Genomic DNA, 27,167 nt, shown 5'->3' with positions numbered 1-27,167 from the left:
TGAATATATTTGAAAATGACTTGAAATGCCATTCTACAAGAAAAAGAGTTCAAAATTGTGTCATATTCATGAGTATAATTAGACTAGCAAATCAAAAGCAATGTCAGCAACTGTCCAAGAGTTATAACCATGGAATGGTTTCTTGCATCTACGTTTAGCTACATACATATCAACATGAACTACTGATAATTGGGGTTATCCAAAATTAGTTTGTCCCTTAATCTAAAATGAATTAAAACCAATTTTCAATTAACTTAGGCTCAAACTAACTCACGGTTTTAGATTTGAGACATTCAGATAATCGGCAACTGGCCTTTATAATAAAGAACAACTACAATTACCAACTGTTTTCATAGCAAAGAGCATCAAGATGAACACACAGAACCAGTTTTAAAGAAAGAGAAGGAATCTTTTTCCCTCTTGACTGTACTAGAACACAGTTCTGTAGGCAAAACTAGTTCTCTGAGATGCCAGCTACAATTACACAGTCGCTATACATGTACACGACTATAGCCCTGTTTTATGAGGTACCTTCATCAATGTACATGCAACCCTGTATAAGGGTGAACGGACCCAACAACTGACCCTACATCTCAAAGTAGGCACATTATGATAAGGGGCATAACACACAAAATGGTGCAAGCGCACCATAGATGGAACAGGAGTGTCTCAGACCTTCTCAAAGTAGGGAAGGGCTCCTTTCAACGACAAGTCTCTTCTCTCTTCATGCCTAATGACCTATATATTCTGATCTTCAAGAATATAAACAACAATGGGAAGGAGAAATTGTGTTGAAGTGCCCAGAGAACTAGGGTCTCATTGTGCTTGGAGCTGTACAAATACGTAAGACATTGTCCATGTCTCAAAGAGGCTTTAGTTTAAACAATTTAAAGACAAGATGCAGCAAGTTTAGGTAACAAACATAAGGGGGCAGGAGAGATAAGGTTCTGCACAGACAGTCTTTGACAGAAACCTATTTAATAAGGAATTTAAACAAAAAGCTTTTGTATTTGGGTTTTAAAATAGGGACTTATTTGGTGTTCTGGTGGCGCTTCTTGCTAGTATTGGTGCCTGGAATGGATGGGAGACGGGTACTCAACCTATGCACTAGTGCTGCACAATGCTACAATTGCTTTCCAGCCCTGTAGCGGAAACACGGCAGCTCTGAAAGTTCCCCTCCACGATGGTGATAGGGAAACTAGTGCAGGCATCTGCATCATATGGATCTGCTTGCTTTACTTAATGACGACTCTTAATAAAGAGCAAGCACCGCAATATAATGTCAGCGACACAATTGGTTTACGTTTACCTTTAGCAACAGTGCGTGTGTCATTCATGTTTGAAGCAATGTTTATTAAAAGAGTAAAGTGCATCAATCTCCCCCACCAGACGTCTGGGTTTAATTTCTTGACGTTGATACTCAAATTTATTTAACGCAGTGAAAATATACATTGATTAACTTAGTCTCTTAGAACAGCTATAACAGTGTGGAAAATAAAGTACATGGGAACAGCCTACTTTAGTTCTCTCGCGTTACAAGGAGGATGACTGGTGTATATACACCGCACCTTCGCAACCAATGAAATATACTACCTCTCTCTGCACACAGCATTGGCCATACCTATCGGCCATCACGTGTGCTGATGCTTCCTGATGCTGAGTATCCTTCTGGTTTGTTTTTGCCATTTCTTGACCAATTCTCCCATTGTTTCTTTTACAGAATAGAGGAAAAGAGGACGAGTAGCTTTAAGAAGTGTTCCCTAGTGCAGTAATGCTGCGTCCCTCAGGAACACAAACAACTTGGGTGCCCTTTGTCGCAAAGGACCACAGCTGGCTACACATGCTCTCAAACATCACCGCAAGTCACCTATCTCCAGAGTGTATTATTAATTAATATGAACTAACTGCCTCCTCAGATAGTTTTGCAAAGTCCAAGCCTTTCAGGCTACAGCAAAACAGAATAAAGATGCCATACTGATGCTGGTCTAATGGGATGAAGTTCCCAACTCTGCTTCCAAGCTCTGTAAGCATCCAACTAAAGCAGATGCCTCAGTATTGCTGACCTGTAACAAGGTTTCAGCATCCTCTCTGCCAAGATGCTTCCAGCCAATGGTGCTCAGACTCATCAAGTGAGACATAATCTCTGCAGAACTGCAGCCTTTGACTCATCTGGACAGGAGTCTTGATATTGGTATGTCAAGTGCAGCTGTCTAAAAGCTTGCTTTAGCAGCAGAAACACTTCCCAACACTCTTTGCTACATCTTGGAAGGATCAAGTTTGTGCAATGCTGGATCTGGTGTAACTAGTTACTGAGGTTCACTTGTTCCCTAGATAATTGGTGCACACAGGCACTCCTTGCTAGACAGCTGAGCTCAGAGCATCTTCATCCACAATATCATGAAACTGCCAGAGAAGATTTGGCTGAGTTTCTGGGTACCACCCAGTGCCATGCAATGGGTGAGGAGCCTCAAGGCTACAATGGTGCCACATGAGACCTCCAAGGTTCGTTCCCACACTCTTCAGAAACACCCCATCTGGATGAGAAACGAACGGGCAGACTGCTGCCACAGAACTCTCAGCTGCAGATGGCACGGAACCAGAGACTGACCAGAATGAACCCAGATCTCTCAGGTGGCCATGCAAATGAATACTAAGAAAGGGAAATTTTTTGTCTTATACAGCGGGACCTACTTGGAGAGAAGTAATATTTTTGAATAGATCAAGCTAATCGGAAGTGAAGTCCACTATATCTGAAGTTCTACAGCAGCCACCAAAGTCTAAACTCAATTGCTGTAATTCATACCACAACTGGAGGCAAAGCAATTGAGAAACGTTGCAAGATTTCCATCCTGCTTCACTATGGACAGAGCGTCACTGCAGCAGTTCAGTATAAGCTGCTTCCACTCTGAACCTCAACCAACAGAGGTGTCCAGATTTTTCGCTTTCAAAATTAATTAAAAAGCCTCATTCGAACTGAGATCTTGTACACAAATCTTCTGCCAAGAACAAATTTTTACAACTAAGTTATAAAACCCTTTAAAAAAAAATCAGCAGTTTATAATGGAAACACTGACAGGACCCTTAACCATAAGCATAATCATAAGAAGTATTTTCTACCCCGTCAAAAGAGACCAGAACTGTTAGTCCCACAACTGGGCATAACTTTATTTCTGTAACAGTGACCTGTTATGAAATCAGTAAAAACAGGTGCAAACAAAAATAAAAGAATTAAAGTAGCAGTGGTGGGAGCATGGGGACACCACTGAAGTTGTTATATTTTTGATTGTGCAAGGTATTTTTTGGAAGGCTTGGCATTGCCTTTAACTCATTTCTCTCTGGGACAATTTTTTCCTCAGGAGTTATCTTGCGTTAACTTTGCAAAGCCACAAGTTGTCCTTTGCAATCCTTCTAATAGCTTATCTGTTTCTATAAATGATTAATACAGCAGTCTACAATTAGTCCTGCCAATTTCATTTCTTGGCTCGCTTTGATGAACTCTGTCAATATTTACAGAAAGGTTTCTGACTCAAAACTAGTAAGGTTGCAGAAGACACACTCACTATCCATTAACAGAATAAAGCGCAGCCGTACAACTCATAATGAACTCTCTCATCCTTCCCAGGCTAAATTATGTACTGCATGCCAGTGAGAGCTGGACAGTAAAAATTACGTCAAACCAGACCAGGCAATTTGCTATGTAAACGCCATGGAGATCTACCAAGTTATTTTCATTGCAGGAGTTTGCTGATTGGAGAGACCCTGAATGGTGAAAATACTGCCTGCCTGTTGACAACTTTATACTCCTACTACAACAAATTACCATTCTGCAAATGCTCATGGTTTTCTCCCAGTAAATAAGCAGTGAACCCCACAAGAAAGAGAAAAGTAGAGTGGAAGAAAAGATGACATGCATAGGGATGTCAAAAAGTTCAAAAACAAGTTGGAAAAAAGGCATATGGAACAGCTCCCCAGCCAGAGCTGCGCCAAGGTCTGCCATTAACCCTTTTAACACTTACCCAAAGCTTCTGAACAAGAAATTTTAAAAAAAAACAAAACATACATTCAGGAAGGACTACAAACAGCACATTGTGCATTTCTATGGACTGTCAACTTTTCAAATGACTATTAAACATATTTAAGACATCTACTTTTGGTCTTTGAAGTCCTTTATGGACATTTAATTGTGTACACCATGCAGCCTCACATCTGAATAGTCTTGTCTGCGTGCACAGTGACAATGCTTGCCTCAACATTCGAGATCACAAAGTGAGTGATATCAAACACCCAGCACATGGAAGGCATTGATCCAGTCCCCAAGATAGATTTGAATTCTGCAGAATGCAAATTTGCATTTAAGACAATACAAGTTACTTAGCCCCGACCACCAGGAAATGGGGGAATGGCCCTCCTGTATAGTACATCATGTACAATGATTTACCTTTGAAAGATCGCCTTTACAAATTTGCCTTTCACATACTGTGTAGTCCAACTAATTCAAAGCTGTCTTAACACAATGCTGCAAAACTAATACCGAAAATTCTGCTTGCTCAATGTTTTCCCATCTTTTACATAAATATTAATATATGGTGATGATTGTATAGATTTTAAACTCCTCCGTCACACCAGATGGATGAAATTGTTCCACGGGCAGTATAATGAAATGGTCGACTATCTTTGTTTTTGAAACTTTAAAAGACTTTTAAACTTGTGAATCTAGAAAGATTATTTCATATTTAGAAGAGGAACTGACCATTTTGTGGAATTAATGGAGACAAATTAGATGGATTGTGTGATGCTTCTTACATAACAATCGTTCCATTAAACTGTTTCCATCACAGCTTTTATTACAGAATTTAACTAGAGGTCTTAAAGAATATTTTCCCCATAGCAGTACTGTGATGGGACCGAATCTTAAAACCACTTTAATCTCTGGCAGACTATGAAAGCAGCCTCTAGTAGTAACTGTTCTGCTGCTCTGCAGCCCACCAAGTGCACTTTTGTTTATGTCATAAAAAGAAGGGAACCCCTTCCAATATATTTTTGAAGACAACAGGCTTTTTCTTATCAGCTTTAACTTAAGCACAAGGAAAAAAAGCGCTTTGTTAGGATTACTTTTATCACATTGAATTCAAGCACTATGTATTATTAATCAAATCCTCTGACAGGTCTCCAATAACGAAACATGACATATGTAGAGAACAATGAGTCACCATCCATTCTGAGTTGATAAAATAGAAAAAGGAAGGAAGACAGTTCTCTCAACTCCCACTCCTACCAGCCCATTGCCTCATGAAGCCTGCCATTCCTCTCCATTCCCTGCCACTCTAGCCCACAAAATGCTGCATTGGTTGACATTAGCACGGAAAACCCTCCACTTTGCACACTCATGTTGTAGAAAGGTGGCATTCGTACAAAAAGACCTTATTAGTTCAAGGACCAACTGGATGGTCTGAAAGAAAGAGGGCATGTGAGCAGCAAATTAAAGTCCTTTTGTGTAAAATGCTTTGCTCAAGTCCTCCCATCCCGCCTTCTGCCTATTTTCACCAGATGTTTCCTTATTAAAATGTTCTGCTTCGTTTTTTATTTTACACTCTTCTTTCATTCCAATTTGTCTGACACTCATCTGTAGTCGTGTGCTGCACCACCTACCTAAGCAGCCTATCTGAAGTGTTCTTAATAGAGCAGTGCCACAAGGTGGCTTGCCCTTTAAGGGGAGTTGCGACCAGCCACACCTGTGATGGATCAGCTACCCCCCCAAGAGGAGGCAGGTGATTATGAAAGCCAGCATATGACTCAGTTGGGGCAGAGAGCTGCCAGGAGCACTGAACCCTGGCAGGAAGCCTCAGATGAAGGAAGGAGAGTCTCCAGGAATAGGGAGGCTCTGGCAGGCAGCCATGGGTCAAGTGGGAGAGCAACAGGAAGCAGGCTGGTTCCCATGACAGGCCCTGGAGCAGAATGACTCTCAGGCAAGTCACTGTAGAGTGGAAACCTGTAGGGAATAGATACACCCCTGCAGAAGATCCTGGGTTGGCGGAATGGAGAATTGACATGTTCTGCTCACTTTTATGTGGAAGAAATAAAGCTGAAGTTCTGAGAAAAGAGCCAGAAGCAGACCCTGGGCCTGGTGTCATCCCTTCCAAGGCTGAGTGTCAGGCCAGCAGCCTACAAGTAGTTTTTCTAGGATCTCCACAATTCTGGGTTAAAATCCTACTTCAAATAACGAATGAAAAAGTCTCCTGCAGCTATTAGTGGTCAGACTTCCAACTCCACAAGTTGGCTCCCCTGAGAGTCGCTGTTCAGGAGAGGAACAGGCTGACAGTGGATGAGTAGAGGTGTAAATGAAGATGAAGGTACACTGCACAGCTTTGTAATGGGAGGTAAGGAAGTTCACAGATCCCCTGCCATGCCTGGGTCCAGCCAGTGCATTACTCAGCACAGTCCTATACCACTTGTCTCACTCCATTTTTGAAGGTTTATGAAGCCAAATTGCACCCTCTAGCCAAAAATAAAACTGAGATAGTAAACACTGATCTTTAATACAACAGGCATCATAAGAGGTTTGAAAACCTGCTTATTATCCCAATTAACAAACACCCTTCTGTAGCACCCGTGGGTACACAGAAGTGTCTGCAGATTTGGTCATTGTAAACTCTGGCCTCTTGTTTAAGTAGTCTTTCCTGGAATGAATATTGTGTTTCACTTCACAGATGATTACATGGCTTTTGTGGTCCCTGATCCAAAACAAATTAAGATGGATACAAGTCCAAAAACATCCGACGATAAGCACTGGTTCACAGTGAAACAATTGAACGGAAGGTTACGCCTTGTGAAACACACAAAAGGTTATCCATGAACCAGCAGTTTGTACAGTGTCCTCCAACTTCATTGGCACACCTTCTCCCACTCAGGAAAAAAGCACCTGGTCTACCAGTTAATGACAGCCACAGCGGATCACCTAACAGGTGTATCTTAGATAAGGAACCGATTCAAAAAGTAAATGGATACGCCCTGCTTTTGTCAGACTTCAGAATAATGGAGACTGTAAAAAACACGAAGTTTTTTTCAAACTGAATACTAGATCAAGCTTGCTACCTTGTAAAGACTTAATGGGACTCCTCTTCTATGTTAAAATTAATCAAATGAATCAGTTCTGAGCCAGTGAAATTTTTTTCTTATTTGACCACTTATGCAACTGTCCTCATATCTTCTAGCAACAGAAATTACTGTACTACATTATGCTCAGTCCTATGTGTATAGTAAGATGCTTTACCCAATCTTTAAGGGTTTTCATAAGATCCTCATTTCCAACTTCAACAAGGCACGAAGTATTGGATTTTAAATCATGCCAATCAAATTATCTTGCTTTTCTCCACTGAACATAACCCTATACAGTCTGATATTTTAGCACCCTCTATGTATTTAAAGACCGGCTGGAAATGTAAGCTAATGCTTTTGCTGTCAGAAAATAATTTGGAATTAAAGCGTTAGGGCAAATTCAGATGACAAAAATGGTGGTGTAATTTACATGTCCTGGCCTAATTCTGCTCTCACACCCGAGTAAACCCAGAACAATTTTGTTGGCTTCTGCTGAGTTATTCAGTGTTTACTCAGTTGTTCAGAATCAGGCCCTGTGTACCTACTTTTCAACTGAACCTCTTTTCAAGAGGCATTGCTCATTTTAGTCCCATAGTTCTCCATGCAAGTTGGCGTCCCCGCACTTTTATTGTTGAAAATTATTTACATCAGAAATAAAGTATCATGAAAGGGGAATGCTAGAAAGAGTCGTTTACACTAAAGCAGTGGTTCTCAAACTGTGGGTCGGGACCCCAAAGTGGGTCAGGACCCCGTTTTAATGGGGTTGCCAGGGCTGGTGTTAGACTGATCCCAAGCCCAAGCCTGACCGCACCGCCAAGGGCCAAAGCCCAAGCCCCACTGCCTGGGGCCAAAGCCCAAGGGCTTCAGCCCAAGGTGATGGAGCTTGGACTTCGGCCTCCCGGGCTCAGGCTTCAGTCCCATCTCCTGGAATCATGTAGTAATTTTTGTTGTCAGAAGGGGGTCGCAGTGCAGTGAAGTTTGAGAACCCCTGCACTAAAGGAACAAATACCACAACATTTTACCTTTCCTGCATGAATGCTTTTTATGGGTCTCTCACCTTGCACCACATCCCAGCATTTGGGCCATGACAGGTAGAGGGGTATGCCTACGAATCTACACTGGTGTCACTTACACTCACAGGTGGTAGAAAGGTGGGGGTGTAGCAGAAAAGTGCAAAAAACCGGGAAGGGGGCTGTGTTACCTAATGCTTTTACCTTTTCCCGTTGGTTGCCCTTCCTGCTATAAACCCTCCATTCCACCCCCATCTGCATGTTAAATTACATAGACTTACACTAACTTAATTTCTACCACCACTTTGGTGAACCTCTGAACTTGGCTCTGCCTCCAACTTCAGCTCCTCCTGACTTCAGCAGCTGCTATATAACATCCATTTTCGTTTGCGGATGGACTCAGAAGGATGTGACTTCAAATATTAATATCGTCCATCCTGCTGGGATATAAAACAGTGAGCCAGGACCAGCAAAACTTTCCAAGAGCTGATACTGGGCCAGTAATCTGAAAGGGGGGGGAAAAGACTGATATCTGTATGGGTGTTTGAAACTAAGAGTCTGGCCCATTTAACAAGCAATTTCAGACTTAGGGCAGATGCCACCCGCACCTGCCCAAAGATTTTACACTACCTCATGCACTGCTCTCAGATCTCTGCAGGAGTTAGGCACAATGGGGCAAAGGATACAGTGCTCTTTAACATTCTTGCCTTCTCATTTTTCCTCAATGGTATTTTAATAAAAACTTCACCAAGCATTAAATGACTCAAGTGTGCAAGTTAGTAACCACAATCCACAATAGTTCATATAACTACATATTCAGGAGCTTAAACTATTCCTGTGCTTTTAGAACAGTTGAGAATTGCCACACATATATTTATGTACTGATGACCCATACAGGGAATGGCTATTAGTGTCCAACTTGCCAACCGATGCTTAAGAACTGTAAGTTTCTGCATCATTATCCACATGCTCATCTATCACACACACAGAGAGAGAATTGCCATTACAATATAGTCATTCACTGTTTGAAAGTAACTAGCATTACAGAATTTTTACAAGCAATCCCCGCACCAACATATTTCAACATGTTTCTTAAGGACTTGTAGGACACAGTTCACGAAATAACTTTTTAAATTCTCCCCCTGCGCTCAAATTACCAAATACACCGATCTCTATTATGGAGTAGTGACTTGCACAGCTTCAGTCTAAGAGAAAATGTCTCAGATAGTTTCATTTATAGGAACACCAAATAGCATTTGAAGCCACTTCAACGTGTACAACTTATTTTAATTTGAAAACCACTGAACAGATTTATCAAATGTTGCCCATACAAAGCTGCCTTCCAGGCGGAACTCTCATGCCAATCTTCTGCCCATGCCAAGTTTCACAGTAGAGTTACAAGCTTCTGAGAAAATTGAGTGTAACATGGAAAGGTTGACTAACCTCAGCTATTACCATAATGTTTATGTAAGCAGGCACACACAGGATTATGCAATGTAGGCAGAATCACAATGGAATCCTCTTCGAAGGGAAAGAAGGAACCTGTTGGCTTGATGAAAAAACATCATTCATCTTGGTTTCCACTAGTCACTGTTAGCTATCAAAGCCACATGACCTGGTTTGCTCTGACCAAAACTAGTTAATTTATTCTTTTATCTATCTATGTAGTGGGAAAAAACACCAGGAAAAATATGTCTGAGGACCACATGGTTTACTGACCGACTTTTTTCAAATAAGCTTCATAGCCATATATGAAGAAACACATGCAGTTGCTGTTTTATTACAAACAGTGTTTGTCAGGGAGAAAGGTTATTTATATCGGATCCAATTCTGCTATAATGACAGTTTTGCCATTGGTACATCCTACAATCCCCCTCTCTCTGAACACTGGTACTCAGAACTTACAGTGCACAATTAGGGGAGTCATGTTTAAAAGAAAAGAAAAAGATCCTGAATCAAATCATTTAACTGAAATGGGTGGTCAGGATTCCGGGCTTTGAAGCATAGTAGCAGTTTATGACTGATCACAATGAGCTGGCAATGCTTGTACAAGAGAACATACAGGCTGTGTGACTATTTCCATGCCAACAAATCTGCACCTTAAGTGGAAGGCCATTAAACCTAGGACTCAGGCATTAGTAACGTGTTGGAGTGCTTTACTGGAAATTTTTTTAAAAATAAATAAATAAATAAATAAAAGCTCACTGTTGGCCAATTTAGGCCACTTCAGTGACAAAAGGACAAAAAATTATCTTCATTGTGTATAACATTTTGCAACTGTTACCAAAAGGAAAGTTTGCCCAAGGACTCAGCCAGCTCAGAGGAAATTACTGTATAGAGTGTGACATAGCCCTGACAAGGCCAGCTTCCCTTCTCCCTGCCTTTCCTTTATTTGACAGTTGCCACCACACCTAGTCTTCGGACTCCATTATATCTAAACTGCATACGGCATACGCCCCATGGGAAAGTAGGATGATGGGGCTGAAGTGATGTCAGCGAGAACATTTTCCTTCTTTGCTTTACAAACCTTTGAACCTTGCAGGGGTAACCATCCGCTCCTATGCTGTTTGAGAAACTAACTGTAACAATGCATATCCTGACAGGAAACGTTACCATGTATTAGTGATAAACTATTACATAAAAAGGCAAATTAAGTTTCCAAGTCACTGAATCTAACCTGATAAACATATTACACCTCCACAGAACACCACCACACAGAAAGGAATATGCAGTTTTGAAGGACAGGAGAAGAGAAACCCCACTGGATATTTAAAGCTTTGTCTGATAGACTGTAAGGCCAAAAGGGACCATCATGATCATCTAGTCTGACCCCTTGCACATTGCAGGCCACTGAACCTCACCCACCCACTGCTGTAGTAGGCCCATAACCTCTGGCTGAGTTACTGACGTCCTCAAATCTTCATTTACAGAATTTAATTACAGAGAATCCATAATTTACTCTAGTTCAAACCTGCAAGTGTCCCAGGCCCTACAGCGTAAAGGAAAGCAAAAACCCTCAGATATCTCTGCCAATCTGACCTGGGGGGAAAATTCCTTCCCAACCCCAAAAATGGCAGTCAGTTAGACCCTGAGCACGTGAGTCAGACCCACCACCCAGACACATGGGAAAGAATTCTCTGTAGTAACTCAGAGCCCTTCACTTCTAGTGTCCCAGCTCTGTCCGTTGGAGATACTTGCAATATGCCATTGTAGGGGAACTCATCCTACCATCCCATCCATAAACTTGTCATGCTCAACCTTAAAACAAATTAGGTGTTTTGCCCCCACTACTCCCTTGGAAGGCTGTTCCAGAACTTCACTCCTCTGAGAGTTAGAAACCTTCACCTAATTTCAAGCCTAAACTTATTGAGGGCCAGTTTATATCCTTTTGGCTTTGTGCCAACATTGGCACTGAACTTCTCCCTCCCTGGTGTTTATCCCTCTGATGTATTCATAGAGAGCAGTCGTATCTCTCTTCATCCTTCATTTTATTAGGCTAAACAAGCCAAGCTCCTTAAGTCTCCTCTCGTAAGATAGGTTCTCCATTCCTCTGATCATCCTAGTAGCCCTTTTCTGTACCTGTTCCAGTTTGAATTCATGTTCCTTAAACATGGGAGTCCAGACTTGCACACAGTTTACCAGATGAGGTCTCACCAGTGCCTTGTATAATAACACTTCCCTGTCTTGACTGGAAAGACCTGGCCTGATGCATCCTAGGATTTCTTTAGTCTTTTTCACAGTCGCATCACATTGGCAGTTCACAGTCATCCCGTGATCAAATCAATACACAGGTCTTTCTCCTTGTCTATTGTTACCAATTGATACATCTCCAGTTTTATAGCAAACATTCTTGTTGTTAGTCCCTAAATGCATGGCCTTGCAGCTTTGCACTATTAAATTTCATCCCATTTCTATTACTCCAGTTTTCAAGGTTGTCCAAATCTTCTTGTATGATATCCCAGTCCTCCTCCACACTGGCAATACCTCCCAATTTTGGATCATCTGCAAATTTTATTAGCATACTCCCACTTTTTTGGGAGTGTGCTAATAAAGGAGAAAGACCTGTGTGTCTTTGACATGTAGCTCAGTGAATGCACCAACAAAACACAAGTTCAGCTATAGAACTTAATAGTCTAATTAAACTAATGATGTGATGTCAAGTGGTTTTCCACATAGCTACCTCCTTGTTAATTTAAGAAAAAACTGATGAGATACCAGCATGTTTCCTTGATAAAGAACAATGAAAAGGAGATTATTGTTAATGATGTTTTATTGTACATTTCACCCCAAGTAGTACACATTCTATATACTTCACATACAAAGAGCATTTCATCTAGTACTGAACAGCAGGTATCTGCAGCAGGGCATGGAAGATGACAGCTGTGTAACAGTTTAAGACTGAATGTGACGAATACTGTATTCCAAGCAAAAATGCCTCCTGTAAGTTAAGTAAGCAACTTCTGGTCAATTACTGAATTGACCAGGAAGAATGTGAATTTACCTCTCAACGTTTTGAGTGGTACCCTTTAAACCTGGAACCTGATTTAAAAGAATTGCTTACAATTCTTCGAGATGTTGCAGGAACAGAGAAATTTGAACTCTTGCTATAGATACAGGTTCCAGTTCAATGATTAGTAAGTTAATTTGGTTAACGAGACTGCCAACTAGTAATAGCTTAAAAACAAGATTCACTGTCATATGTTAGTGTTGCTAAGAAAATGGCTAGCAAGGTATGTTAAGCACCAAAGCCTTGGCTTCTAAATCACTGGACACCATGTATGTATGATGTTGCAGAAGGAAACTATCTGTTGCACAGTTCTTAGAATGCCATTGGCAACAATCCCATGAAGAATAAGGGATACTGGTAGGGATACTAGGTAGGGATACTGAGAGGAGCAATAAGGGCCTCCCAACTCCCTTAGCTTTTTTTGGGCACAGAAACAGAAGCAGCATTGTGTTGGTTGTGGGGAAGGTGGGCTTATCCTATCATTCTCATTGTTACCAATGATATTCCTATTCTATTCTAATCTTAATCCTTCATTCTAATAGCTTCCAGACCTAATGTAATAGAGCAGGGATTGGCAACCTTTGGCACGCGGCCCACCAGGGTAAGCCCCCTGGCGGGCTGGGCCAGTTTGTTTACCTGCCATGTCCGCAGGTTCGGCCAATCGCAGCTCCCACTGGCTGCAGTTCATCGCTCCAGGCCAATGGGGGCTGCAGAAAGCAGTGTGGGCTGAGGGCTGTGCTGGCCGCTGCTTTCCACAGCCCCCATTGGCCTGGAGCGGCAAACCGCGGCCAGTGGGAGCTGCGATCAGCTGAACCTGCGGACGCAACAGATAAACAAACCGGCCCAGAATGCCAGGGGGCTTATCCTGGCGGGCCGCGGGCCAAAAGTTGCCAATCCCTGCAGTAGAGGAACAAATTCACCATAGGTAGCTACAGTTGAATTCATTTCCCCATCTTACCTCACCTTCATCTACTGTAGCCACAAGAACTTTCTGGTTACAAATGAGGTCGTGCATCTTGCCTTGAAGGCACTATTACAAAGACCCCTCCTCTTTTCACTCATCTACTCCCACATCCTGCAGTTCTCTAGTTACAGGATTCCCTCTATTTTAGATCCCCAGTCCCTTGGATTTACTCCCTTTAACATAGTTCAGGGAAGGAAAGGGGAAAAGTCTGAAGCAGTCAATCTGTAAACAGCATTATTCACATGTAGTCAGCCTCTTGTTTCTCAGCCATTTCTCAGCCAGCAGTTCACAAGAGCAATCATGGAGATTGATACATAAGACTTTTCCCCCCTTTTTTAAAAATAATACCCTAACAAAACCTCCTGTAGGTATTTTAAAACATAAGCAGCTTTTTAGTGTTATACTGAACTTTTTTCTTCTAAATCTCTCAAGAATCAAACTACATTTAAGGGGCACCTTCACCTTTAAAAACACCTATGTCAGTGTTTCTTTATGCTACATTTATTGTAAAAATCCCAGTTCAGATGAGCTGATTTTTATCAGTATGCTTTGCACTTGAGCCAATTTGCATTATTTAGTTATGTGGGTCTAAAAAGTAACCAAGATCATAAAAAAAAAATGGACATCAAAAAGGGATTTATAAAAATTTAATGTGCGCGAAACTCCAGAGACTATTTGATTGTGACAGGTATGTTGAGATTCTCCTACAAGACGTAGGCGCGAAAAACTCATGTGATATCAGATAAGTCTGCTACACCTCCAAACTGGCAAAAAACCAAACAATTCTAAGAAAATGCTAATTCCACAGGAACCAAGGACGAAGAAAAGCCCAAAATGATAGTGGTTATATAAGAGATTGGATTAAGAATAATCTAGTGTGATGTGTGCATGTTTACAGAAAACTTGGAAGATGAGATTTTAAAACAATCATCTAAAGGAAAGTCAGTTGTTAAAGGGAACAATTTGTTATATTAGACTTCATTCATGTGACCAAGAAAAAACGAACAGTAATAGGAGATTAGGTATTAAATGCTGGCTTTGCTCTTATACTAAGTAAGATCCGTCGTTCCCATCAGCCCTTCCTTTCACCCCTTAAAATGAAGCTCTTCCAACAACATTCACTGAAGCCTAACGATACTTAATTCAGTCTGAGCAAACCTATCACCAGAGGCTTATACAACATTATCTGACTGTGGATTTAACACCTCAACACCTAGGACTGTTGGGGAAGACAAATCCCACTTCCCTTTTTGCTGAAGGATTAATTAATGTTTGGTTGCTAACCTAAGGATTATTTTTATTTGTATTCTGTATGCATACTCACACCAGTTTATTACCCTTTTGTATGAATAAAAAGAGGTGGTTTATTCCCTTGCATCCCAACATTTTGGAAGGAGTTTGAAAATCATTTTTCCCCGTCACAGAAGGATGGAGGACTTAAAGAGATACCAAATTTTTCTGAAACTCCAAATCTTTATTGCCTTTCCTTCAGCAGTGTTCAGGTCCTTCTCGCATGAACAGAAAGCAACAATACCCCAAGTCCAAAGGTGCAAACAATTCAATGTTTATTGGGGTGAGCTTCCAGCAAGCATGATTCCAGTTTCCTTCCTTAGTGTCCCCCTTCCCAGCTCTGACACCACAGAGCCTTACCTGTGGCCCTGGTCCCATTCCATGATTCCAATCATTTTACTGAAATTTAACTAACCAATCCTAACATATTGTAACATGATTATGTAACCAATTATATCCCACCACCTTAATTAGTTTACACCCAGCAAAATTAATTGTACAGCAGACAGAAACAATCACAGAACCAGATAGAGATTATACAGACAAACAATAGGGAAATGGGGATGACAGTGATAGAACAACAAAGAAATGAGGATTTCACATCCCAGCTATTGATAAGTGAGTTCTTGCCAGACAGGATGCTATCAAACTGTTTCCTTTTACATCTTCTAGGCACTTCCCTTTCTCTGGAGGCGATAGGCATTATCAGGACAGGATTGTATTCCTAACAGCCCAATAGCACTTTATTTCAATGTGACTACTTTGCAATGTGAGGATCTGACCGTTTGCTTCCCAGCTTATGGCTGCCTCTGCTGCTTAGCCAAAGATCTTAGCCTAAGCACAGGGCCTCAGACTGTCATAGTAAGAGAAGGCCCTTACACCGGCAGACAGGGATTTTGATTCTCTCTTTCTTTTATACCTCTATAACTAGCTAAGTGATAAGAATACACCTAAATTCTTAGAGTATAGGCCTTTACAGACAGGCCTGAATATCTATATCCTAACAAGCAGAGGCAGGGGTGCAAGTAGAAATCATTTATTGCCGGTACACTGCACTCATGGGGGGGAAGAAGCACATGACCTCCCCATGTGACACCTCCCTGCCCTGCCCCCAGCCCGTGGCCCCCGTGCTCTCCCCATGCCCTCCCCCCATGATCCTCATCCATCCCACATTACGGGTGGGGGGAGGGCCCTCTCCTCCTCCTGAGCTGGAGACTTCTGCTGCACAGACCCCAGACAGGAGGACTCAGGAGATGCAGCTGTGTGGAAGGGCTGGGGGCCGGGCTGAGGGTGATACAGCCAGCATGGGGCCACCCGGCAGCCCCATGTTCTGTTCCTCTCCTTGCTGAGGTTCCCGGGATAGCCCCGAAACGCAGTGCTCTCCCGGGAGCCACAGTGGGGAAAGGAGCAGAACGTAGGGCCGCTGGGCAGCGCCACGCCAGCCCTCAGCTGCTGTACCCCCCCAGCCCTGTCCTCTGGTGGGGCTGCTGTACAGACCCCAGGCAGAAGGACTCAGGAGACGCAGCTGTGTGGAAGGGCTGGGGATGGGCTATTCCTCTCTTTCTGGTACGCCATACCAGCTATAGATATCTTACTGGTATGGCGTGCCGGACCGTACCACCATACTTGCACCACTGAGCAGAGGTCACACAGGAGAAACTGGGATGTCCTTGGCTTTTCCAGGAGAGATGCTCTAAAGGTAGATAAATACACAACAGGGATCATTCTACTGAAAATCTTCATCGGGAACATCAAACTGCTCTAGATCCAAAGAGGGGATATTTCTGCTTCTCCCCTTTTTAAATATCTAGGGGGAACGGTTGTTCAAGGGGCAAGATCACAGCAATCAGACACAAAGCCTACTAACGTGCACCATCAATACATGTCTCCGAAGCACAGTAGGCATTCCCTGTTGTGACTTTGTGACTTTGTGACTGTTGTGACTTTGGCTCATTCACTTCCAACTACCTTTTATTAAAAAACATGTCTAAAAGCAACATCTGGGGGAAGAGGAAAGTTAATGCAACATTTCCTTCTATGAAAAACAGCTTTTATTTACCCCAGGTAAATATCCCTCCAGCTATTACCACTAAATAAGCAGCCAATGTAAAAATTTAAGTGCAGCCCACAGCAACAATAAATTGGACTGTCTCTGTAGCCTCCATCAACCTTTTATAGTTATAACTCTACTCATATGGATACCTTCCTGGCTTCTTAGATTTTTTACTCTATACTTTGGCAGCATGAGTTATGTTAGGTTATTTTTAAGATGCACAATCATCCATTTCTTTAGCTCTGGCCTCTCCTAAACTCATTCCATAATAAAGAAGAGCTCCAGAGAACTTCAGTGATCACTACACTCCCATTCTCAAAACAGCATTATTCGGATAGCCATGTGATACTGTTATTCCTAAAACATTATCAGGGCTAACAAAAGAAAATCTTGATTTGGATGAATGAGAAGCAAATAAAAAATGTTTGCTAAAGCATGTCCAAAGTTAACAATCCCATCTAGAGGTTTGACTAACACTACATATGTTTACGTCAACAGCTGTGTGTGGTAGCTGTCCAGGATATACCATTATGTTTATACTGTGCATGACAATGCTTCTTGACGTCTGTTTGAATTTAATTTTTCCTTCCCTTTAGATGTTGCCAAATATGTCAACAATAGTCACTGTTGGGCAAAGTGAATTTTTGTCAACATCTACTAGAGTTTAAAGTGTTTAAAGAGAGTTTTAAGTGTTTACCTCGGACACATGGCCCTAAAAGGAGCAGGTCCTGACTCCATCCATCTAAGACTACCCACAGCCTTATATTACATCTTACCTCTCAGAGTTCCTTGAGGAGCACAGAGTTTCCTAGGCTAGAAAGGGTTTCAGTTTTTAGTGCTTGGGCCACTTCAGTGCCAGAATGCTGGAATACCTCCCCTCCTGTCAGACAAACAACCCCATGCTACCCACAAAGCAGTCATTCTCAACCTTTGGTCCATGGAGCTCTTTCTACAAGACCATTAGGATAGACTCATAAGAGTGCAGGAAATATTGGACCACCCCCTCTCCAGTCCTCCATGAGAGGTAATGATCATGGTAAACGGGTCTCATTTTGAAAGGCTTACTGAATTTCGATACTGCTTGGGCTGTTTGTTTGTTTTAAATGCTTATGTGCTGAGCACACTCAGATATCTCCTACATATGGTAGCCAATAATATGCATACATAAAATCTATCCCTCCCAGCACTCTTGACTGAGCATAATGGGGCAACTCGGTGACAGTAATAAGTCCTATACTAGATACTGTTTTCAAAATACAGTAGAACCTCAGAGTTACAAACACCTGGGGAACAGAGGTTGGTTGTAACTCTGAAACGTTTGTAATGCTGAACAAATCATGGTTGTTCTTTCAAACATTTACAACTGAACAATGACTGAACACAGCTTTGAAACTTTACAATGCAGATGAAAAATGCTGCTTTCCCTTTATTTTTGTAGTATTTTACATTGAACACAGTACTGTATTGACTTTTGGTTTTTGTCTCTGCTGCTGCCTGATTGTGTACTGCCAGTTCCAAATGAGGTGTGTGGCTGACTGGTCACTTCATAACTCTGGTGTTCTACTGTAAGGCCCTAAAATGTTACCGATACAGACAGACAAGTGAGTGAGGTAATATCTTTTATTACCTCACCAACCTTCTCTCGCTAATATCCTGGGACTGACACGGCTCCTACTGCACGGCATACAACAATAGAGAGAGCAATTCATGGCAGAGTCGTCACGCAACACTCTACATGATAAGCTACTATTCTGTAAGCACTATGAATTGGGCCAAGAACTCAAGCCCCAAATAATAACAAGTGATTAATGTGTTATTTTCTACCAGCAAAATAAGTCTCCCATGAAAAAGCAACATGTAAGTCTGAATTAAACAAATACTATAAAATGATAGAGGATGAAGTGGAAAGACTACACAACAATTAAGGATGAGGTAGAAGAGCAGGTTGCCAGGGAAGATTAAATGAAGTGTGTCCCTTCCTATACTATTACCCTGCTTTCCTCTTTTCAATGGATTAGAGAAATATTGTTATAATAATTACATGAACATTTTGCACCATTCAGGTTATTCTACTACAAGCTGTATAATTATACAGGATTTGAATTCCGAGGATGGATGTAAGCATGGTTATACGCTAAGTATCTGAAGAAATATGGTCTGAGAGTCAAATTACTTTCTTTTCAAGAGCCAAATCATTTGAAAGTTACCATAGTTCCTTAAGGAATGCATCCGATGAAGTGAGCTGTAGCTCTCGAAAGCTTCTGCTCAAACAAATTTGTTAAGTCTCTAAGGTGCCACAAGTCCTCCTTTTCTTTTTGCAGATACAGACTAACACAGCTGCTACTCTGAAACCCATAGTTCCTTAGTTATATTATACTTGAAGCCACCAGGCAAAAAAAGGATGTGTAAAGAACCTCTGAAATATAGCATCAACACAGCCACTGCAACTCCCTTACCTCTGTTTTGGCAGGAGGCTCTTCAGAAATGTAAGCTAATAATCTTCTGGGCCTAAAGGTCAATTTCCCATTTTCATGGTGCAAGGTCAAACTTGTTGACTTTAGAGCACAACTGATAATAAGAAAAGACATACAAGATCAGGAAAGGAAGGAGGCTGCCCCTGAGAATAGGAACTCACATGGTGAAGACAGAGCCAGAAGTAGCTCTAGGACCACACAAAGCTCTCACAGAGGATATAAATGTGTCCAAAACTCCTCTCAGTCTGCTTAAGACCAGGCAGAGTGAGCAGCTCACCAAATGCTACCCAACGTGTACGTTGGGCGGGAAGGAATTTGAGGAATCCAAGCCCCCAGAATCTCCCCATTCCCACCATGCAGCCAGAAAGTGGAAGGATGGGGAAAGAAGAAAAGAAGTATTTCCTTCCGAACTGCCAAGGAGCTATTTCATAAAGCATGGTCACACATCTTTAGAATCTCAGCTCCTTACCCCGACACTACTCTATTATGTTTTCACCATGACAACTCAATCTCACGCTATCACATCACAACTATTTGGGGCTCTGCTCTCAACACAGTTTCAAGGTTGAAGACCCAAGCCATTAACATCGTCAGCTCTTCAGGCAAATATACTAATTTACAAGACCAAAACCCTTTGTTATGCAAGCTATATCCCACACTCCCCCGCAATTCATTTAGTCCCCCTAACCTGCACTGGAGTTCTGAGTGCTCCAAACCTAGCATTTAGGATGTGGCAGCATAGTAGGACCCAGCACAGAGGATCATCATTAAGGTGGGAAATCTGAGGTAGGGAACCACCTGCTTTGGGAAAAGCAAGTTCTCACTCCCAGGACTGTGACCAGGCTTTTCTGGAATGCAGAAGGCACAAATGTATCAGATTGCTGTCCTAACAACCAAATCCCTTGTGATATAAAGGATACCAACAGAACAAGTCTTCAGACAGTCAAGCACACAAGTGAGTTGGAAGTAGTAAAAAATAAAAACCATTAACATGCAAAAGGTCTGTCAGATGCAGCAGAAATGCAGAGAACAGCAACAGGACATTTACACCATCCTTATTGGCCTGGATAAAACATTTGGCACAGTCAGCAGACCTGGGCTTTGGCAATTATTATGTAAGTCTGGCTGTCCAGAAAAATTCATCAACATTCTGAGGCTATTTCACGATGGAATGATTGGCCAAATCGGCATAGAATATGTTCAGTTTGACCCATTTCCTATTACTAATGGTATTAAGGAGGGCTGAATAATTGGTCCACTCTTGTTTAATCTCTTCTATGCAAAAATGCTCAGTGTAGCTACAAGAGACCTGAATGCCGGTACCAGGAGGTTCCCAATCCTCTGGAAAATTATTTAATCTGAACAGGCTGCGATCATCCATGAACGTCTTTGAAGCAATGGTTCATAAACTGAGGTATGCTCTAGGGGCACATATTCTAAAAGATATAAAATCGATTACAGACAGATTTGCAGAAAGGTATGGGCTGACAATCAACCTGAAAAAAGACAAAGGTCATGTATTAACCTATGTAGGAAAACCCTACATAAAAGTAAAAGTCACCATCAGAAACACACAGCGAAATGATGCTACAGATGTCTGCTATCTTAGTAGTATACTGTGGAATGATATCACTGTAGACAAGGAGTTGACAAGTCATATCAACAAAGCTAGTTCATCATTTGGCAGACTATCAGGCAGAGTCTGGCAGAATTGAGCTTGAAACCAAGTCTGTAAAATAACTGTGCTCTTCAACTTGCTGAATGAGTGAAAGATCTGGACACACCACAGCCGTCACATTAAGCTTCTAGATAAGTTCCACTTATGACACCTGTGTGCCATACTCCACATCACATGGCAGGATAAAGTTACCAATGAGGTTCTGGAATGGAGTCACTCTACAGGGCTTGAAGTCAGGCTTATCACATCACAGTTATGCTGGGCTGGTCAGTTGTTAAGGATGGATGACACCAGAATGTCAAGGCAGTTGCTGTGTGGTGAACTGAAAGTGGATAACTGCATACAAGGCGGCCAGAAGAAACACTTCAAGGCCACACCAATGCATAACTCAAAACACTGCAACGTTGACGCTGGTAGCCGGGAGTCGTCAGCAAGAGGTAGCTCACGCTGGCAAGCAGCCAGCAATAATGGGGTTACCCAGTTCAGGATTAACTGGCAAGCAGTAGGCAACAATGGGGTTACCAAGTTCAAGATTAACTGGCAAGCAGTAGGCCATAATGGGGTTACCCGGTTCAAGATTAACCGCAGTATAGATCTTAATGTACGGAGGTTGAGTCGTAAATAGCAGCATACTCAGCAGACACAGACTTTAACCCCTTCCTCCTCATTGCGGTACCTGTGCACTTCATGAGGAAAGGGCTGCCACTCGCACATCAGGCTTTTTAGCCTTAACCGTACACACAAGAGGTAAAATTGGCGTCAGCGTCATCTTCGATCACGAAGGACAATAACAAGTCAAGTTTATAATTACTTGGCAAAATTAACCGTAATAAATCCCAACACAGTCCTGTGGCACCGTTCCCAAAGAACTAATGAAAACAAATTTTCATAGCAACGAACTCCAAGAAACTAGGGAGCTGGGATGCCCCCACTGACTAAGTTGCTGATGGCAAGAAACAGACTGGGACATAGTGCAGCACAGGGGCGGATTTAGAGTTAGTGGGGCCCTGTGCACAGCTTCATTTTCAGGGCCCTTCCCTCGGGACCTAGCCAAGAAAAAGAAAGCCAGACTCCTGTCCACCCCAGACACGATTCCAGACCAGGGCGCGGGCCATGGGGCAGCAGCCAGGACCACAGGTGTGGGAACTAGGGGTGCGGGCAGGGCTGCCAACAGAATTGCCGGGCTCCTGGGCAAGGTGAGGGACCAGCTGTGGGCTAGCCTCCCACAGCCAGCCCTTCAGCGCTGCCCGGGCCATGCCACCTGGGGCTCCAGCGGCAATTTAAAGGGCCCAGGGTTCCAGCCGCTGCCAAGGGCCCTGGGCCCTTTTAAATCTCCAGGGAATCTGCCCCTTCCCCCATCCCCATCGGCAGCCCTGGGTGTGGGAGGTGCTGCAGCACCCCCACGTTTTATGCGGGACTCTGCTGCCGCCCCGCACCACTTATGTTAAAACATATTGTTAGGAGCACAGAACCACCCAGGCTCCTGGGGAGACAGGGAGGGGCCCAGGTCTGAGCCCAGCCACAGGGGCTGCAGAGCAACCATGGGGGCTAAGGGGGATGGCAGCCACCTGCTTTCCAAGGACCCAGCAGCCAGGGGAGGCGAGCAGAGATCAGCGCACGGAGGCAGCGGGGTGCTCAGGTAGCCACTGACGGAGCCGTGCCCCCGGCCCTCACCTTCAGGTGGGTGTTCAGCCCATGTGGGTCTCTGGCCGCTTCTCCGGGCCGGCCAGAGTGGGGCCGCCATGGCGCCTGAAGCTGTCCTCGGCCATGAAGATCTTGGTGTTTCCTTCTCCAGCCCCATGGAAGCTCTGCTCTGGGACACCCGGGGTCCCAGCTCCCACCCCACGCCCCAGGACTCTGTGGGCTCCGCTGCCACCCCGCTAGCTGGCCTGGAGAAGCAGGCAGAGACCTGCATGGGCTGAACACCCACCTGAGGGTGGCGGGGGGGCAGGGAGGGGAGGCACAGCTCCATCAGCGGCCACCTGAGCACCCCGCTGACTCCATGCGCTGATCTCTCTTCGCCTCCCCTGGCTGCTGGGTCCTTGCAACGCAGGCAGCTGCGATTCCCCCTTAGCCACCGCAGTCACGCTGCAGCCCCCATGGCCGGGCTCGGACACCTCCCTGTCTCCCCAGGAGCCCGGGCGGTTCTGTGCTCCTAACAGTATATTTTAACATAAGTGGTACAGGGCGGCAGCGGAGTCCCGCATAAAATGTAGGGGTGCTGCAGCACTCCCTGTACCCCTAGTTCCCACGCCTATATTTTGGGGCCCCTGTCATTGGGGGCCCCGGGCCACAAGTATGTTTTGAGGTAAATCCGCTCCTAGTGCATCACCTGCATGGCTTAACACACTCCTGTAGGTTCTGAGTACTTAATTTAGCAATGTTGAATTCACTGTGGAAGAATCAGACTCTTGTACTATGAAGATCTAAAGCCTTCTGGGTTATCCGCTTGCAGCCTGACCCGCACTTCTTGCCACTTTTACCACTTTCAGTGTTTTGCATGCAGTGGGAAGAATCCTTCTTCTTTAAACTTGCTGACAGGTTTACATGCATTTAGTGATCCAACCACTACAGGAGTGAACCTGGCTCTGCTGAACGCAGCTTTTCTCTCCTTTAAATGGCTACTGAATAAAGCTTGCCTCACCCTAATAATTGTTTGATTTTCAAAGGAGTTAAGTCATCCATAAGAGCAAACAGCTCTTCCACATTTATATAGGCACAGGAATATATTTGCAGCATGTTAGTTCCTATTTAATACTATGACAGTATAATCACCCTTTGTGTAATGTAATTTCGCCAACACATTGTGCAATAAGCACACGAGTCTTTTGTTCAGAGTCCTTTTACAATGATCTCGAAAGCAGAGTTAAATGTTCCATGCTGTCATTCTCCCTCTGCAAGAGGGGACAGGTTCAGCAAATAGCCAATGGAAGGTCTGGTAATTGGAAATCTAAAACTTTCCCCCACAAGTCTGCTTCAAACAAACACTGGGCACGAAGGTGGCTAAAGAGCAAGCCAGGAGCACTAACCTGACAGGACTTTCACCTCACTGAACAGGCAGGGTTATTACTTTTGTCCTAGGTAGGACTCATCAATTAAAGAGAGAGTGCAATCTTCACATCCCTGAAAGGAATTCAAAATCCAGATATTTAGGTCTGGAGAAGAATTTGCAGCACTTCTGTCGTGTTCAGACTTAAGCACATAGCCACACGTGCTAGCTTCACCTTAGTCTCCCAACAAATGGAGACCTACAGTAAGGATTTCCCTGTGCAAAGCTGCCAACAGATTTACTAGCAACAAATAAAATAATCCAGCCATTTGATATGACATCCTGGGCATTGATGGGTGGAAGGAAAAAAAAAAAAAAAAGAAAATACTCTTAAAAGGAGTGAACTTCTACAGGAGATGGAAACAGAAGTGATAAATATGCTTGCATTGTTCAAGTTATTTCACATGTTCTTCATTTGTGCAAGACCTGAATGGTCATGAGATTCAGAGTTGGGACAAGGCAGGTACTCCAAGCCTCGGGCCCCACAAACTTCTGGGTGCTATCGGTTAATTAAGAATTGCAAATAGTATGCTTTAAATATACACACACTGTCAACTGCGCTCAAACAGCCAATCAAAACTATTCAATGCCATAAACATGAAGCCAACTAAAAATGCCATCTGTCCCATCCATATTCTGGGTTAGGGTGGTGGACAAAATACAAACCTCCTGAGGTAGTGGCAGATAGGGTCTTCACACCAAAGGGGTGTGGCCTAGTGTTTTAGGCATAGCTTTTAAATGATAAACTTTTAATCTACTAAAATATTAGTCACAATTTAGCTACGAGATTTGTGGACAGTTCTCTATTAGTATATGGTAATACACCATACATGAATAAGATCAGTGGAGATCATTATAATCGGCTCTTTTTATGCAAGCCATAGAAATGAACATGGGACTGACCTTCCATTGCTCCTTGGGAAGCAGTTTCACCACCACAATGTCACCATTTAGGGCTCTGTTGCGAGCAACCACCCCATCAATAAAGATATCACGAATCCCATCCTATGGAAAGGGGAAAAAAATATGAAATATCAAAGCACAAAATACTAAGCTATATTTACTGCAGAAGTTTAAAAATACTCTAGCGACAAAAAACGACAGCGCACACACCCTGGGGAGATGGAGATACATATTTAAACGTTACATAACACAGCAACAAGTCTGTTGTAACTGCAGCCAGCCACAGTCTGTTCTGCCCCCTGCCGTCCACAACCCCACCTTCTAAAAGAGATGACCTTGATTTCTGTAGCCCCACCCCATATAGCCGTCGCAGCTACTCCACACAGCAGGGTTAGCTTCTAGGACACACTTGACACTCAGCTCACAATCTAGATTTGGTTTGGGAGGGGGTTGCCCACCTGGGGTCAAGGAGGATCAGGTTTAATCGCAGAGGTTCGTAGGTTTTTTAGGGAGTTGAGGTTTCATTTTCACACCTCTTTTGGTCAAGTTAATCTACTGCTTTCATTTTCACTCCCTTGTACTTCGGCAAGCTGATAATTGCATGTGGCTGGTTGCAGAACACCATGAGCCTGTAAAACCCTAGAAGCATTTAGTATTAACCTGTGTATTAAGACATGTTCTCCTATTGTGGAGCCTTATCCCCTTTTCTTGGCTTTAAGGCATAAGATGATTGTGGGTTTCTTTAGGTGATAACTTTTTTTTCAAGAACACAACAAAAAGCCAATCTTAAGGGAACTAAAATCTTAACCACACTGGGGTTTTATTGCAGTTCCTCAAATACATGCTCACAATTCTCTAGTACCGGATAAGAGCTCATCTGCAGCATTACCATTATATGCAGTCTTCAGGAAAAACAGTAAGCATATCTAATAAGGCCTCAGATTTTTCAGGGTACCAACACGTAAGTATTCTGTTTTGCCTAGATAGCAAAATAACAGAGGTAAGACACTGCTGTCCTGTGGAACCGAGGCCATCCTCCAACGGAGCAAATTACTCTTAGAAAGAAAAGCAGCAGCAGCCCAACAGCTGTGTCAAAGCTGCCTCCCATGACAAGATGCAGAAAAATTGCAAAGCCTGTTGGACCAACATAATTCATATTGGAAACTTTTCTTTTCCAAAGGCCAGATTTTTGCACATGGCCCTACCTCTCTTCTCCCATCCCCACCCCGCCCCAAGCGAGATCCACCACGTATACAAAAAGGACAATTCAAAGCCTCGTTTTAAGAAAAATGCCCTTTTTTTATAACCTAGCTGTACAATTCCATGGTAATGCTGGCTTGTTCCAGGGCAGAAGGAAGTTGGGATGTGGGTTAATTTGTTTGCGCCATGTATTTTTTTGCAAAAAAAAAAAATTAAAAGTAGTTTCTCCATCTGCCAACAGCAGCTCTGGAAGTGCTACGCCAGCCCATTGAAACTATGCTGCTAGACTAAGCAAGAAGGGATTTTCTTTTTCTGATTTGCAGCCAATAGCTCTCATTTTAAACAATTTATTCCTATATACAGATTTTTAACACCAGTTATTTCAATGCCTGCTAGAGCAGCGGTAATTAAAAACTGGCGCACACTACCATAAAGCTTTTTAAAGTAACATGTCATAAAAATGCAGCAATGTTTACTTAGTGCTTCAGAACTGTGGTCTATAGAGTTAACTCACACGCTCCCAAGTGTCTGGGATTTTTTCGTTTCCTTCCCCCCACACCAATTCCTCACACTCCAAACCATCACCTTTTTGCATTACTAATGTAATTACAATGGGCTTGAATGGCAACACAGTACTGGGGTAACTTGCAAGGCCTACACTTCTACCGAGGTGTTTACGCTGTATTTGTTGCAGTAGCATCAGAGCACATTACAGCTTGTAAGAGGATCAGATTCTCTGCACTCATCTCCCATTCGACAAGATGTTTTATTACTATATAGCCTTCACCGAACAACAGTAGCAGCCTTCTACATTTCTGTTTGACAGCAGGGAGATTTGTGGTCATTCTAATCTCTTCCGGAAACAAGTTCTACAGTCATGGGCCAGCTGCCAAGAAAGCTCCGTCTCTCATGTTCAAGTGTCTCGCTCTCCAAGATGACAATTC

The 27,167-nt window shown here is 43.0% G+C and overlaps 1 protein-coding gene across 8 annotated transcripts in view; it reads right to left on the bottom strand.

Annotated features, from left to right (window-relative positions):
* DIS3L2 (DIS3 like 3'-5' exoribonuclease 2) overlaps positions 1–27,167 on the bottom strand; it is a 286,215-nt gene that overhangs the window by 215,531 nt on the left and 43,517 nt on the right. For all 8 annotated transcript variants that reach the window (XM_073359152.2, XM_073359149.2, XM_073359151.2 and 5 more), the window contains one exon: positions 25,024–25,125. In XM_073359152.2, coding sequence (XP_073215253.1) covers positions 25,024–25,125 — 102 coding nt within the window. The remainder of the gene's footprint in view (positions 1–25,023; positions 25,126–27,167) is intronic.

This window comes from Lepidochelys kempii, chromosome 9 (genome assembly GCF_965140285.1).
Source record: "Lepidochelys kempii isolate rLepKem1 chromosome 9, rLepKem1.hap1, whole genome shotgun sequence".
In the NCBI taxonomy this organism is placed as follows: domain Eukaryota; kingdom Metazoa; phylum Chordata; order Testudines; family Cheloniidae; genus Lepidochelys; species Lepidochelys kempii.
The sequence above is the reverse complement of the archived record's forward strand: the minus strand, read 5'-3'. Positions and strand labels throughout refer to the sequence as shown.